We start from the raw sequence: 16,780 nt of genomic DNA, 5'->3' as shown, positions 1-16,780 counted from the left end.
CATGATTTCCCCCAAGATCTCATTAAAAAAACCCAAAAACACCAGTGATAAAAGGTTATCTTGATGCAGACTTTGTGAGCTTCAGCCTAAATCTGTACAAAATCCTCCCATCTTTCCTCACACTCCCTGCACTTGTATTCCTCAACGTTCTGTCTGTGCCTCCTTGGGTGACAAACCATCTCTCTCATTAAATATTTCCTCTGCAGAGATGCTGCCTGGGGGGGTGGTGACATTAATGCTTTTCAGAGTTTAGCCTTCTAATCCAAACATGAAAAGCAAAGCATTCAGACAGATGAAGGCTGTATCAAGAGAATGAAATCAATTACAGCAAACGGCCTTTATTATAGTGCAAGCCAAGGCCAAGTGGTAACAAAACAAACAGCTGAGCATCAGCAGGAAACTGGCCATTATATGCCTTCATAAAGTTTCATTTTAACATATTCTTGCCAGATTTCCTGCTTTAGAGGCGTAGGAGAGGGTTAGACACTACTGCCTGTGGAACAGACATTTCAGCACCTTTTTTCTTTTTTTGCCTCTGAAGCCTTGAAAGATTTAGCATTTAATCAGTAGGCACCAAACACACAGCCTGTTCTGCAGTTTGCAATTGATTAAATACAAGTGCATGTGGAGATGATGAGGTTTCCTTGTAGGGGCCATAAGATATTCATATATCATGTACATTTGCACAGAAATGTTTGGAGAATTAGGAACTGACCATCTGTCATGCTGTAATGGGAGAGCTCTGATTTCATAGCCTGTTACCTTCCAGTATTGCTACATGGACTTTATTTATTTAGGATTATTTCCCCCAGCTGTACTCTGGTTGTATAGGCAAATAGTAGTATTAGAAAGGAAAGGTTAAAAACATACCAAAACCTGAACCTGACAGTTTTACTGGCTCAATTAAGATTTCATAAGATGACTGGAAAATGCAGTAATTTTTCTCACTAAAAATTCCAGCTTTTTCATGAAAGAAACAACAGGCATAATTCCAAATCAAAGCCATGGTTAGGTGTCTTTTTTTTTCCTGTGATGGAAAAAAAAAAAAAAAAGAAAGAAAAATAAAAATCAACAAGTTTTTTTAACAAGAAATTCTCAGTCAGTGGTGAGGAAGAATCCAAGTGAGTACTTGCTAACTCAGAGCTCTGAATATTGACCATTTTACTTGGAAATTTGTCATAAAGGACAAAATTTGGGAGCCTTATGGAATATAGACATAAAAGTCTTCTTATTCATGTAAAGAGGGATTGAAGCTCATTAGTAGATGACTTCATAGGTTACCATGAGATCACCAAAAATATATTATGGGCTTTGTATCCCTTTAAGGTCAGTGAAATAACTTTATCTGCCCTTCTATGCAGGTCATGGTAAGTTAATAAGCATAAATATGTTCTGAGCCTTCCAACAGTTGCAGTGTGTGTTTGTTAAATGAAAACATTTGTGCAAAAATAACTTTGGCTTTCTTGGTAGGAAACGGGGCAGAAGGAAAATAATTTTTTGAATGGATGGAGTTCTGTGTAATGATGTCTTAGGAAGTCCCTGCCATGCATGCCTGAGGTCTCCAACATGTAGCACTAGTGGGAATGTTACAGGGACCACCACCTGGACTTCCAGATGGTTAGAAAAATATAGGATGTAACACTGCCTTACTGCTCTTTTTATTTTTCTGTTAGACAGATGATTTATATAAAGAGTATGGCAAACCAGGCAGATCCCAAAATTTTGAACAGATTGCCTCTCAAATGCTCTGGGTATCACCTGCTTCTAGAGGCCAGCAATGGCTGAGGTGGTTACAGAGTCAGGAGAGGCAAAAACCACTTCAGCAGCTGAGAAAAAAAAGGAGGTGACCTTCCTGTCACCTGGCACTGTCCATGCTGACAAAGACTTAATCTGGGTAGGCAAAAGTTGTGGATACTGCTGAGGGTCCCTTGTGTGTTGTAGCTTTTTTCTGCTGCAAGTTTCTGTGTTTCTTTGGGCTTCTTTCCCAAAATATCCACAAATCATTTCAATGCAGTGTTAATTTTTAGGTGGTTTTTATTTAGCATCCAGTTACTCTCCTTGCTGGAGATGTTGAGATGCGTTTGTTGAGATGTTTCAGTCTGTTAAAACAAATTCAGCATTTCCTTGTGAGTATTCAGCATTTCCTTGTGAGCAGGCAGTGCTGCTGTGGGTCATTCCCTGAATATCCACTTCCCATCAAGAAGATGGATTTTAGATTGCCTTAGACACAACTTCTAAGGTATTGTGGGCAATCAGGGCTGAATTGGCCTGCAAATGCTAACAGTGGTGGTCTCATAAAAGACCAGGCTTTGTGTTTACACACACAGGGAATCAGACAGAGCTGTTTTCAGCTTGTGTTGAAGAAAGAAGTGAGACATAATGCTGAAAGAATGGGTGTGAGCACAAAAAAAAAAAAAAAAGAAAAAGAATAAAATGGTTGGAAACGTTTTTTTTTTTTCACCGAGATTAAAATAAACTCCAGAATCTTCCCCTTTATCCCAACTACTGTGTGCTCAAGAATCAGTCCCGTGGTCAGAGTAGCTGGAAGTACCCACAAGACAAGTTGATGTTGAATTCTCCAGTCAATTAAAAAACAAAAGAGAAATTTGCAATAAATTTGCAGTAATAACTTGCAATCCTCCAAGCTGGCTGCCAGTGCAGTTATTGAGCAACTTTATCTTCAACATTTTTGACTGATTCCTTTTCCATTTACAGCTGCCTCTTTGCTTTCACATGGCATGTGTGCTAATAACACCTTTGTATTTCTACAGAGTTCTTCAGGAGATTTAATGATTAGAAACATCCAGCTGAAACACAGTGGCAAATATGTTTGCATGGTGAAGACAGAAGTAGACAGTGTAGCATCTGCAGCTGACCTCATTGTCCGAGGTAAATTCCAGCTTCAGTTACCATCAATCATGGTTTTTAACTTTTGTGTATATAGATTACAAAATCAATTATGCTGTAGATTACAAGACCCAAAAAAAAAAAAAAAAATCTTGGCTTCACATCTTTTCTCTCTGACAGTCCTACAAGTCACTGTTGAGAGGGAATGAGAGTTGCTTCAACCCCCTTTGCTGGTGTAAATGAGACAAAACTCAGCATTTTTACCAGGATGCCCAGAATCAGGCTTTTTCAGGAGGCAGCAGAAAGCTTCCCTGACTGAATTGCTGCTCAGGGTGCTGATCAGATGTTGGGCTGAAAAATCACTGCAGTGATTGTACAGTGAAACAGCTGTAGATACACACTACAGAGATGTACTTGTAGATTGAAAAAGGACTAAAGTAAGGCATTGGCAAGAGAGAGGGACCAGACTTAAGTTTAGTGAAGGTAAAACAAAAATTACAAGTGTTCTTATGCCAAGCTGGGTTGTTTTCTTCCTCCCATAGCACTTACAAAGCAAGAATCCATACACTGTGAGTGCCAGGGTCCTGGCTTTACAAAACATAATAGTCTTTTGCAATCTGGTTCCTGGCTTTACAAAATATTGAGTCTTTTTCAATTTGGTTCCAGGCTCACCTGGGCCCCCAGAACACGTGAAAGTGGATGAAATAACTGATACCACAGCTCAGATCTCCTGGCAAGAAGGGACAGATAATCACAGCCCAGTAACCACTTACACCATACAAGCCAGGACACCTTTTTCAGTTGGCTGGCAGCGAGTTACCACAGGTAAGACACAGTTTTTGTTCCAGGTTCTGTTGGAATCTTTTCAACCAGGGACATGATGTTCTTATTTTCCATTGTTTCTCTCATTTTTGTTTTTAATAGTTCCAGATGTGATCGATGGAAAAACCTTCACAACCACAGTAGTGGATTTAAATCCTTGGGTTGAATATGAATTTCGTGTAGTTGCCAGTAACAAAATAGGAGGTGGAGAACCTAGTTTACCCTCAGAAAAAGTAAGAACTGAAGAGGCAGGTTAGTGGGTTCTTCTATTTGTTTTTCATGTAAGAGTCTTGAATATTAACAAAAAAAAGGAGCAGTCATACCCTTGGCCCTTTGCAAACAAGCTTGGAATTGCCACCAAATATAAAAGGCTGTAAGAGTTTGGTTATGATTTTTCCATTTAGCTTTGAGAAAGTTTGTGTTGCATTACTGAACATCACAGAAGCATAACATCTAAATACATTCAAACTGCATTGAGAATGCCAAAGTCTGTCAGTTCAGGCAGTGCTGCAGAGTCTGAAGGTATTAATAGATGGAAAGAGGTTAATTTTAACAGTTGTTTGTTTTTTTTCTTCTCCTTGTGTTTGATCAGTGTACACCTTCCCTGTATAACAAGCATGTGGCTTAGAAGAACACAACAATTAAACCCCCAGGAGTTTACCTGGGATAAGGCCATTGCCAATACCTATGCATAAGTTAACCCTACTTATTAAAAAATGTGACACTTCCCAAGGTCCTCAGTATTAGCAGACAGGGTTCAGCCTGTGAGCTCGGGAGGTTCTGCAGGTGCTCAGAAAAACATCTGCCTGGCTCAAAAGGCTTTACCTTGATTTACAAAAGCAAGATGAATGCAATTGGGTGAGCTTGTGAGGTTAACATGGTATGATGTGGTCTCTGGTCTCTACCCTCTGCAGACAGCTCTACCTTTCCTTTTCACAGCTCCCGAAATCCCCCCCTCTGAAGTCAGTGGGGGAGGAGGCAGCAGGTCTGAACTGGTCATAACATGGGATGTAAGTATTCTGGCAAGCAGTTTTCTTCAGAGAGATGATTGGTTTTCATGCAAAAACTCTTCTTAAAAAGAGGAATTTTCCCTGGCTGCAGCAGCTTCTCCTCCAGGCTGGATCTGTGCTGGGTAACACCCTGAGCTCTGCACATTCCCCTTCCCCTCTGCTTTCATGTGTTACTGTGCTAGACAGCAATCAGCAGGACATTTATTTGTCTGAAATTGCTTCTATTCTCAAACAAATGTTAGGGGGCAAGAGGATGGGGAGAGGAGGGGAAAGCAAAGGGTGTTGCTCCAAGTTTCAGCCTAAGAATTACGCTTTTCCATGTAAAGTTCTTGCTTTCCTGCCATTAACTCTGGGTGCATGTGCTCAGCAGTGCAAAGAATCAGAGTTTGTATTATCCCCTTTTTAATGAGTTTAAAACATGTTAGCAGGCTGGTACTAACATTGACTACTTTGTGTGGTTATCTAATTATAATCACATCTGTGGAAGGTACATGGGTGGAGTATCGGATTCTGTACTGCTTGACTAAGCAATTATTAATTTTTTATGAACTATTGATTCTGAAATTGAAAAAAATTGTATTTACCAAAGAGTGATTCAAAACAGTAGACTTGGTGGAAAACGAGGAGTATATTGAAAGTTGTTCTCTTCTTGAAGTGCAAACCTTAAAAAATTGGCCAAATGGAAGACATTTTGCTCTGCTGTACCAAAGTTAATTTGCTGATTTAATGATCCCAAATTCAGTACCAGAACTTGCTTAGAATCACGTGTGTTAATACTTTCTTGTTCCAAAATGTGCCCAGTTCTGTATGTGGCATCACAGGCTTCTCTTGTCCTTTCCTCACAGCCCATCCCTGAAGAATTACAAAATGGAGAAGGATTTGGCTATGTTGTTGCTTTCCGCCCCTTCGGCACCACCACCTGGATACAGACTGTGGTCACCTCTCCTGACACACCAAGATATGTCTTCAGGAATGAAAGCATCTTGCCCTTTTCACCATATGAAGTCAAAGTTGGTGTCTATAACAATAAAGGAGAGGGACCATTTAGTTCAGTAACCACAGTTTTTTCAGCTGAAGAAGGTACGTGGTTATCTCCAGGCTGATTGAGTTATCTCCAGATATTTTACACAAGATGTTCATCAACTGCCACAGTTCATAAAAATGAGATCACTTTAAATGTGGACATCTCTATTTCCACACTCAGGCTGCTGATTCATTTAATTATTTCTGCACACAGAGCCCAGCATAGCACCCTCTGGGGTATCTGCAACCAGTTTGTCATCCTCAGTCATCGAGGTCTCCTGGACACCCATTCCCTGGAAGATGAGTAGTGGAAGGTTACTGGGCTATGAGGTACAGTGCATTTGAGATATATTCCTATTTGCAAAGGTCCACGAGCCAGCAGGGTCATGCAGGCTGCAGGACAGCAGTGGACATTTACAACAGGTCACCATGTGTCCTGCTTTCTGCCCTCCCAACACCAAAAAGAAGGATATTTTCTTCTAAGTAGCTCTGAAAAGAGCACAGAATGAAATGGCTGTTTGCTTCTTGTGCTGATAAGTCATGTGTCTAACAGTATTCTCAAACTGACATTATCTTTCCAGGATTACATTTACTTCCAAAGAAACTATTTTGTAAGATGCAGTTTTCTGAGTTTAACTTGTTTTACTTTTTTAGATGAAGTAGTGGGTTTTCCTCTTGCCATTTTTAATTCAAGCAAGATCTAATATTTCAGTTTCCTTTTCCCTACAGTCACAGTAAAATGAGCAGCACGTGTGAAAAGATAAGAATGTTTTGGTTTTTTCTTTTTTACAAAGTAAACACATTTTTGAAACTTTTATTTCCCCCTTTTTCAGCTGCGCTTGAAGGAATCAAATGAGGGGCTGTGGCTGAAGAGAGATGGAATGAGAGATTTTAAGTGGTTTTGTTCTGTCTCTACTAGGTTAGGTACTGGAATAATGGTGGGAAAGAAGATTCTTCAAACAGAGTAAAAGCTGCAGGGAATGAGACATCAATAAGAATAACAGGTTTGAAGAGCAACTTGGCTTACTACACAGCTGTCCGTGCCTACAACAGTGCTGGGGCAGGGCCCTTCAGTGCCACAGTCAATGCCACCACAAAGAAGACACGTGAGTAACTTGAATTTAAAGTGGAGACAAGAAATAGGGGGGTGTTAGCACTTGGAGGGAAAGGAAAATATAGGGAATTGCAATACACACCAATGATTTAAATTTTCATAGAGATTTTTGAGGAGTTCCACAGTTAAACCAAGCAGAGCTCCTCCATTTTCTACCCTCTGCTGCTTTAGAGGGATGGGGAAATAAAAGGCAGCTATGCCAGCAGAGCTGAAGTAAGATGCATAATTCCTGCATAGAAGCTTTATTATTTTTCTAGTGACTGGAAGAAATTTAGAAGAAAAATTACTCTTGGAAGGGAAAAAAAAAAAAAGCAACTTGTTGAATTTTTCAGGGTTTTATAACATATTTATAAGTTCTCTAGGCATGGCTTTTGAAATGCAATGATCCTCATAGAATTCATGCAAAATAATCCTTCATGTCCATTGTTTCCCCTTGAACAAATGACACAAGAGGCCACTTCACTAATAAACGGAGAAATTAAGCTGCAGAACAGGCTGTCAAAAGCTTCACTAATTTTCCTACAAATGGAAATATTTTTGGTATTCTCCTGTATTGTAATACAACTCAGAATCAGGGTCATCAATCTTTAAGTATTTCTGTCAGACTCACAAGAATTCTCAATTAAATCTGTCTGAAAGGTCAGATGCCCTGCAGTGGTCATTAACATCCTTCAACCAAAAGCAGTCACATCATCAGTGCTATGAAATAAAGTAGTTTATCAGAAATTATTATATGCAAAAACAAGTGTTATTCACTGTCACTGAGGACTAATCCAACTCAGATTAACATCTTTGCTAGAGTCTAATTATATTATGTGTAGAGTTACCATGAACTGACTGAGGGAACCCATTGCCTGTACCTGACATGAGATACTGAAGAGTTTTCTCTAATTAATCTTCTACGGGGCACCTGGCTGCTTACTGGAGGAAGTTGTGCCAGCCTGGTCAGTCAGCTGTGACTTTTCAATCCTGTTGTTTTTTTTAGTGGATAACTGTCCTTGCAATGGCTAAAGGAGAACTGGACAAGCACCTGGTTTGAACTGGATCTGGATCAGGCCCTTAGGCAAGATCACTTTGCTGAAGTAGTTAAAAAGAAAAACTACTTACATTATGTCTGTGTATCTTGCTGGTGAAAAAAAAAGAATAAAAACATGGCAGTACAGGATAATGGCATTTTGAAGAATTTTGCTCATTTCTAAGTGAATTAACCAAGACAGATATTTCTCTGTACTGTGGCAGTAGAAACTGGTTTTTCATTCAAATGTGTGAATTTTGATCAGTCCCAATTTCTACCTTAACTTGAGTATTTGTGATTGATCTTTTCCACTGTGAAGGATGTCCATGCACATTACATTTACATTCAACACATCACCTACAAGGTGCTTCTTAGTACTTACTAACCACGTCAAGAAACAAATACTTTACTTCAGTTGGCAGTGTATTTCAAGATTGAAAACTCAGTGCTTGTCCTTAACCATTAGAGTACCTTTGATTTTATATCTGAAATAAATATTCATGTTCTTAGCTCAAAACAAAGTAGCTTTGTTTTATAAAACATTGCTAGATAAAATGGGAAGTAACTGGGACTTACCTAAGCCTAGAAGACAAGATGTTACAATTATTTCATATTGAGAAGGTCTTCTTAAAATGCTATAAAATGTTCTGTCCTCTCTTCTAATTCAGAGAAACACCAGTGAATGTGACCTACTTATCAGGAGGTGGTGGGTCAGGATCTCACCTATTACAAAATGTTAAGTTCTGCAACTCTAAACGCTGAAGTTTAGTGGAGATTTTGGTATCCAAAATAAACTGGAGCCTTCTGAATCACCTCTGTAACTCAAGTGTAGAAGGCTTACAGTTTTTACATATAATTACTCTTCATTTTTTTCATATGTCATATTATTTTGTTGCTTTTTAAAGAATGACTCATTTCTTTTAGAATTCAGCTTTAATATCTCAGTGTGAAAACTATCATACATGCTGTAATACTTGATTCTCAGGAGTACAAGAGTCTCCTCTTAGGTTTAAAAAAGCAGCTATTAGTGCACCAGGTTAAATCATATTAATATATAGAACAAGGCAAATACTGCAAAAAAAGCATCTGTGAGTGGTTGTTTGACTTTAGAATAATACTTTGAAGTCTCACTCTGGAATTTTTGTGTCTAATTTGTGTTGAGAAGTATGATCAGGTGGGTTTTGATCTGACTGCTCATGGAAATAAGGTAGGGAGCTACCTGTGTGAAAGACAGGTAAAAAAAATAAGAGGGGGAAAAAAAAAAAGGAAAAAAACTCACACCATAAGCACATTGTTTAGGAGTGTTTAAAGCTTCTGTCTGTGTTTGTTTAATACTGGAACTCTGAGCATCAAATTGTAGGTCCATCCACCTAAGCAGCAGTTGCCTCCACTAGGTGACAGCAAAAGTAAATTGTTTTCTTTTAACAAATTTAGAAAAAGTTTTAATCGTTGATTGTGTCACTGCATGGCCCATTTTCTGGGAAACCAACGTGAGGCATCTTAAGAGGTTTTGTTCTTACCTTCACCTCCCCTGAAAGCTTGGCAGCTTCAAGATCTATTAAAGTGTACAGCCTAAAGCAGAAATGTTCTTTTTTGAAAATACCAATATCAGATGAACAAACAAACTCCAATAGATTTCCTTGGCCAAACCAAAGCCCACCTTTGGTTCAGACATAGAAAAGGGACAGACTGTGATTCAAAAATCATGCCCCAAGTTAAAAGAACAACAACAAAATCAAATATTTTCACCTTAGAAACATGTTAAATTAAATCAGCATAGCACATTGATTTGAATAATCATCAAGACTCCATTTTTCTAACAAAGTATTTGCTTATTCTTGGCAATATACTAGGACCAGAAATTGTCTGTTCCCATCACTGGTTTCATTAGGGTTGGTTCTAATTGATCACCCGTGTCCTAAGACATGTGTTTTTGTTGGGCTGTATTTAATGAAGGACCATCAACAGCTAATGCAACTTCAGAAATAACATTTATGTGCCATTCCATTTCTCCTGCCTTCTGTTTTTCCAATTTAGTTTCTGAACCATTAAGTGTACAAACAACAAGGCAGCCTTTGAGTTGCTTTTGTATCCGATCCATAATGGCAGTCAATTACCTGAACTATTATTTCCTATTGTAGAATAAATCACTAATGCCAATTAAATTAAAGTCATGCTTTTATTATGTATTTGAAGCACCCAGTCAACCACCAGGAAATGTTATGTGGAATGTCAGCAACTCCAGAGTAATCCTCAGCTGGGAGGAAGTCAGAGCTATGGAGAACGAGTCTGAGGTGACTGGGTACAAGGTAAGTGGAACCAGACCAGAAGAATGCCTGCAAGCAACTCACAGTTTGCTTTTTCTTGTCTTTTTACAAGGCAAAAAGGCTTGGAGGATTCACAGTAATACCACATCTAAACCATTTTAGTAGTGTCTCCATTTTATAGATTTAAATCATATTCTAACAGTGCCTCATAAACTCTAAAACAACTTTACTCAAACGTGTAACACTTGGGTGTTACAACATGAGTAACACCTGTCAGTATGCAAAACACCTACTATAAACTATATAACACTACTCTAAACACCTACTATAAACTACTATATAACACCCAAGAGCATAACATACAATCAAAGGCTTAGCTGATGGGTGTAGCTTCCATTGCTGGCCAGGTATATTTATAAGTGCCACATACATCAAAGTGATATTTCTTAAACCACCTTCTTACCTCCTGTGGGACATGCTCATTATCTTGATAGAAATCACATAACTCCATCTACTCACAAGTTACAGGTATTAAATGTATCAGGTATCTTGAGTATGTTTAAGAGAATAGCTGGGGATGTTCATGACAAGCTGGATCCCACATTAAATATTCCTGCATAAAAGATTTATGCTTCTATTGGCAAAAAGTATGTGTTTAGAGCTTAGATAAGACACCTGGTTGCAAAAGACTGTGTCTGACCTAAAAACAAACCCAGCAGAGCTTCAAACTGCACACTCTGTCTCCCACTACAGTTTCAGGTTCCCCTGTGGATAACAAACATTGCAAAGCACACAAGGATAAACTGCATCTCAATAATGCTGATTAATTCTACTGAAGCCAAGCACTTTGGAGCAAGTGGTTTGATCCCAGAAGGGAAAAGCAGTGCAAGTAACTAAAGCTGGTTTGCCAGCAAGGGAAGAGCCAACAAATGACATTAAAAAGAGCAGAGCAGCCATAATGCAGGGGCTGTGGAAGTCAGCCTGTGAACCTCATAGCCAGGCATGGCTTTAGGGACTGTGTCTCCAGGGTAGCAGTGTGTATTTAAATCAGTGATTTTTTTTTCTTATTTCATCATTATGGCCATTATTTTGGGATTTTGCACTGGGAGACTCCCAAGCTTACCTGCCTTACCTTACCATATTTGTGAAGCTCTGCCAGGTGGGTGCTTTGGATCCATTTGTTCTTTTTAAACTCTGCCAGGCTGTACCTCTCTCTGTGCCAAGCTTCAGCACTGGCACCAGGGACCCTTCAGGCTCATCAGGTTTTCAGGACAGCGGAGCTTCATGGTGGTCTTAAATCCCTCTTGCCTGATGATGCTGAGCAGCAGGATGTGGCCTGCAGGTGTAACTCCCATACTTTAAAACAGAAAACACAGAATGCAATTAAGTTTTGTGATAGAATAATCACTCAGCACTTGCAGAACATTTCCCAACACAGCCTGTGATGTCGATCAGCTCTCTCCTTCCCAAACTACGTATTGGCATAAGAAGCTGATCCAGATAATGGCAGATTGCAAATGATGGGATAATTTATAGAATGACATTATTAAGATACTAAGCAGAATATATTATTCATCTGTTATCATTATACATTGTGCCATTTTAGATTAGAGCTGGAATAAAAGAGCTTGATGTTCTCTTTTGTCTTTCAATGTCATTCTGCCCTATGATATTAACCAAGAATCAGATTTTTGCTCTCAACCCAACCTTTAAAAGGCTGAGACCTTGTTTCTAAGAAACACAAACAATAATGCAGGTCCTAGGGGAAGAAATGACTCACTGCAGCTCTTTGCTTGTGTTGCAGGTTTTGTACAGGACCAGCAGTCAGCCCAGCATGAACGTGCTGAACACGGACAAGACAACTGCTGAACTAGTGCTCCAGTTTAATGAAGATTATATTATAGAAGTAAAAGCAACAACTGATGGTGGGGATGGCACCAGCAGTGAGCAGATCTTGATTCCCAGACTAGCCAGTAGGTTGAAGCTGAATCCCTATTATTTTGTCATGGCTTTATGGAGAGTCCCCAAGCAATATCAGCATCTCCTTTAGAGCCACCTGACTGCAGTGAATCACTGCTAAATTTGCAGATGACACCCAGCAGTTGTCACAGCTTGTCTTTGCAAGAATTGAGTCCTTATTGATGGGGAGAAAAAAAGAATTAAGCCTTGTATATTGTATGGTAATAAGGTAATAAAAAGAAAAGCAATTAAGAGTCTTCATGCCCTTATGCATGACAAGCTTCATTCTGTTGAACTGGTAAATTACCATGTAAATTGCTATTAAAAACATTAGATTCTTTTTTTACTTCCCTCTTTCTTTTTTTATTATAACCCTGAACGTATGGACTGCCTGTCTATATAGTGTCAGCATTTTGCAATACATTTCTGGAGTTTAAAAGTAGTGAATTTTGTAAATTTTAATTGCTGGTCAGAAATAAAAATTTACAGTAAGTTTTGCTTAGCATCTAGGAAGAGGAATATAATTTGACAGAGCAGATATTCTTGCTTTCCTTTAATCCTTACCTTTTTCATTTGCCACAGGTATGGATGCAAGAGGTTCTGCTCCATCAGTCTCCAGTGTCTTCAGTGTATCCAGCTTCTTAGCAACAATATTTTCCTTGGCTCTTAATTCAGTGTTGTGATTATATGTTCTCATTTGCTGGGGGAAAAAAAAATTAATTGGTTACTTCAGAAAAGTGCTTTTTTTTTTTTTTTTTTTTTTTTTTTTAAAAAAACAAAAAAACAACTGCAGTGTTAATGCATGGTTTTCTTTTATCCTGATGTGTTTTTAAATTCTTTATATTTCACTGTAGGGTGAAGTAAAAAAAAAAATAGGATGTACAATTTAGCAAATCCTTTAAAAAGGAAACTAAAATGCCTTAATACTTGAACCAAAGGAGTTTACATATTACATACTTAGGATAAAATGTAAGAGCAAAAGGCAAAGTAATGGCACTGTGATCAGAGTTGTGACACTGAATTTTTATGGGTCTGTTCTGCCTTGTTAGGATAACATCATTCTATACATGAAAGATGAAATCCCAGCTGTGATAATTCAGGTGGATGAGAACACATCAACCAAGCAGCTGTTCTTAAGCCAGTGTCAGAAACCAGTGGGTTTGGATCAGTTTTCTTACTGCCCTTTATATAAATTACTCCAAATCTAGCAAGAAATCAAAGTTGAAAGCTAGGGAAAAAAATCACAGTGGGGGAATTACTTGTGCCCATGTCAGGATGCCCAAGGAGGGGCCTTCCACTGCTGCTCTTAAATTATTTACAGCTGTGTTTCAAGGATGGCTCTGTTTTATTGCAGCCAAACCTTTCCCTTACCTTTTCAAGCACCTTCCTCTCCACCAAAGTTAATTTGCTTATAACCTCACCTTCTGTTTCTTAACCAGGTCCTTTATTCACAACCAAGTTTTACCACTTCAAGGATGCTTTTTATTGTCCTTCTCTGAACTCCTCTCAGTGTGTTTCACTAACAAAAGTGCCCACTTGAAATGCAGTTGCACCATGGCCTTATGAAAAGGGATTCCTACCATCTCCCTACCTTGTGATGTGGTGCTTGGAAATATGCAGCCCCAGATTATCTTGCTCTTTTGTCTGCCACTCTGCACTGTAAACTCATCCTTAATTCAGTGTTACATTCCTAACTCTCCTTCCTGCTCCTCTTTAACCAATTCACAACTATTCCACCTGGTCTGGCTCTCTGATGCACCCCATTGCTCTTAGATAAACTGCTGTTTATGGCAATACTATAAATTAGAATAAGAAATTACACAGAAGACACTTCAGGCTTGCTGATTCAGAGAAAAAAGATCCATTAAACTTGGTACATTTGACTTCTACAGTTGTGAGTTGAACAAAATCAGCCTTTCAGACACCTTTTCAAGAGCTGCCCACACAGAGCAAGTGTCCATGTGCCATAAATAAAGCATATTCTTTAAAGAGATTGATTTGGGGGTTTAAAATCTCACTGTATTCTTACAACACAGAAATATAAAGGGAGAGAACCAGGATTAATGAAATTAATCTGTAGAAGCACTGTAGAAAAAAAAAAAAAACAAACTTTGATATGCATTCAGATAGCAAATTACCTTATTAGTATCACATCCAGATGAAAATATCTGCTGTTGAAGAAAGTAAGATCTGTATATACTGTACATACATAGATATAAATGGCTAGTTGCTTTTCAATGTGGCTAACCAGTGATGTTTTCAGACACTTGCAGATGGGGGGAGGGTGGAAAACAAGTGTTACTAGTAATTATATAGTTATCTTTCATGCAACAAAGGGTGAATCTTTCTATTCTTGTTTCACAAAAATCTAGTCCATGTTCCTGTATTGCCATTTTCATGCAATTTAATTGTATTATTTAATTTCTAGTTATATATCTCCATGAGATATGTCCCAAGTACCTTGTTTCATATTGAAAAGTTTGAAATTTATCCTTAAACTTCCAGTTGTGTGTGTATCCTATGGTTATCTGTATGCATTTTTTTCTATTACTCTAATAAAATATTTATTACATTGAGGGATACTGGAATATTTCAGAGTAGTATATTGCTTGTCTGCATATATATATATATATTTCCACACATGGGAATTTAGTGCATCTAAAAATTCTTCATAATATTTCTGCTAAGTGGCACTTCTTGCCAGGATAGGAGCAGTTTCCCTCACAGTATTTTTGCTGCCAAAAGACTAAAATCCCAACTCATATCCCCAGCAAGCAGGGCAGGAGGGAGAAAAGGAATAAGCTTGTAAATACATCTCAGTCTTTCCCTGGAGAGGTGCATGGGGCAGGAGCCTGAGAATAAGCTTGAGTTTATGAACTCTTACCTTTACTCACAGGTGTGCAGCATGATGGGGAAAAAAAAAGCCACTTCTCTCTCTCTGGTTTTGTCTCCTGTCTATCCAGTTAGGCTGTTTTCTCTCCTCTGAAAAGAAAAAAGAAACCAAACCTATGTTGACAAAGAGTTAGTGCTGCATAGCAATTTATTTAGTGTATCATCCTGTAGCATTAAATCCTCCCCCTCAACTTACCTGCTCCTTACAAACTGCATCTTCCCAGAAAGACAGAGACTTCCTAGCACTAAACCCACCCTGTTGGGAACACAGGCAAACCAGAACTCTGTGTTTGCAGCTTTTCAAGCAATAAGGGTTACAACACACAAGTCAGCTTTGCCTTTTCACATGGCTGCTGATGAGCTCCTGCCTTGGCCCCTGCTTCTCCCCGTGTTCAGTCTTATTCTTCCTTTGAACTGACCTCTGTTCCTTGTCTGCTGTTAATTTAGTCAGTGGTTATTGGCAGTAATGAACCTGACAATTCACTAGAAAGAGTAGGAAAAAAAAAAAAAAGGGGGAAAAAAAAGGGGGAAAAAAAAAAAGTTGGAAAATACAGGAGGAAAAAGCTGAAGAGCCAGGAAGAGCTAAGGTGAGAGGTCCTTGAGCCAGCCTACCTTTTGCAGGATTTTCCAGACCAGCTTCTGTGACTAGCTGAAGAATTAGCAGCTCAGTCCTGGGGAGAAAAAAGTTAAATATTAAAAAAAAATCAATGATAATGAAAAATATGAGTAGCATCACTTGTGTGACTGGAACTGTAGATAGCAGAGGAGGAGTAGGGGGAGCAAGACACGAGCCAGCCCCTTCCCTGTCTCCCTACAGTATTTAGGGGAAGAGGTGGGTGCTGCAGGTGGCATCTTCATGGAGTTTTCCAAGGAATTTCTCTGGAAATTCTGTCTGCAACCCAACACTGTGTGACTTGCTGTGGGGTGATTTGTTGGTTTTTTTTTGGATGATGACTCAAAATATCACTGTGAAAAGGAGGAAGGATCAGAGAGTGCTGTCACCAGCTGGATAAGCACATCAAAGAATCAAGAAATTTGATACAGCTTAAAAAAAAAAATGATTGTTGGCACTGCATGGACCTGCTCTGGAAGCTGTGCTAATACCAGAGCTTCTCAGGCTGGGGGGTTGGATTTGGAGGTCAGGATGCTGAGGGCTGCTTGCTGGGTAATTTTAAGCATGAGTTTGAAATGTCTCTCCCTGCACCACTACCCCCACCCCCAGATTTCTTTTCTAGGGGTTTTCTCGTGGCCCTGTTCAGAGGAGGGGACTTGGTGACTTCTGTGCTTCTAAATTCAGAATTTCTCAGAGGCAGCCAGTATATGAATTAAAACCCCACCTTATTATTTTGGAGAGTTCACTCTGTTGGATACATTTTGCACATGCAGGATCCTCTATGAATACAAAACAAGTTAAAAAAAATCTAGCATCCCTTTAGTCCTAAGAAATATAGGAGATCTCTATTTTCTACTTAATTTGCCTTTCACTGGTGGAATGCAGACATGGGCAGTGCCTGTCAGGTTCTATATGTTATATCGTAATAAGAGGCAATACAGCAAGCTGTCCTGTGTGAGGGAGTGCATTACTCTGACAGCTTTCTGTCTGAAATAAATAACAATGGAAAATTGTGAAAATAAAATGAGTTTGTAAACAGGCACTCTTAGGGAAAACAACCTCCTCGATTGCTTTATGCTAATGCTCTGAACTCCTGAAAAGCAATAAAAAAGGATATGTTTAGCAGAGGCATAACTGAACGTATGTTCTATTTGTTTTATCAAGCCTGCTTGATAAAAAGAGCCACTGCTTCATAGCTGATGCCTACCTAGTGCAAGC

The 16,780-nt window shown here is 38.9% G+C and overlaps 1 protein-coding gene across 1 annotated transcript in view; it reads left to right on the top strand.

The window, feature by feature from the left end:
- Window positions 1-12,740, top strand: part of LOC103535134 (contactin-3) — a 52,390-nt gene extending 39,650 nt beyond the window's left edge. Inside the window, exons 11-20 of the mRNA XM_030458670.1 lie at window positions 2,772-2,889; window positions 3,514-3,672; window positions 3,772-3,921; window positions 4,609-4,679; window positions 5,525-5,759; window positions 5,917-6,032; window positions 6,622-6,808; window positions 10,028-10,140; window positions 11,903-12,071; window positions 12,640-12,740. Coding sequence (XP_030314530.1) covers window positions 2,772-2,889; window positions 3,514-3,672; window positions 3,772-3,921; window positions 4,609-4,679; window positions 5,525-5,759; window positions 5,917-6,032; window positions 6,622-6,808; window positions 10,028-10,140; window positions 11,903-12,071; window positions 12,640-12,740 — 1,419 coding nt within the window. The remainder of the gene's footprint in view (window positions 1-2,771; window positions 2,890-3,513; window positions 3,673-3,771; window positions 3,922-4,608; window positions 4,680-5,524; window positions 5,760-5,916; window positions 6,033-6,621; window positions 6,809-10,027; window positions 10,141-11,902; window positions 12,072-12,639) is intronic.
- The last annotated feature ends 4,040 nt before the right edge of the window (window positions 12,741-16,780 follow it).

This window comes from Calypte anna, chromosome 12 (assembly GCF_003957555.1).
Source record: "Calypte anna isolate BGI_N300 chromosome 12, bCalAnn1_v1.p, whole genome shotgun sequence".
Classification (NCBI taxonomy): domain Eukaryota; kingdom Metazoa; phylum Chordata; class Aves; order Apodiformes; family Trochilidae; genus Calypte; species Calypte anna.
This window is presented reverse-complemented; position numbering and strand designations above follow the sequence as displayed.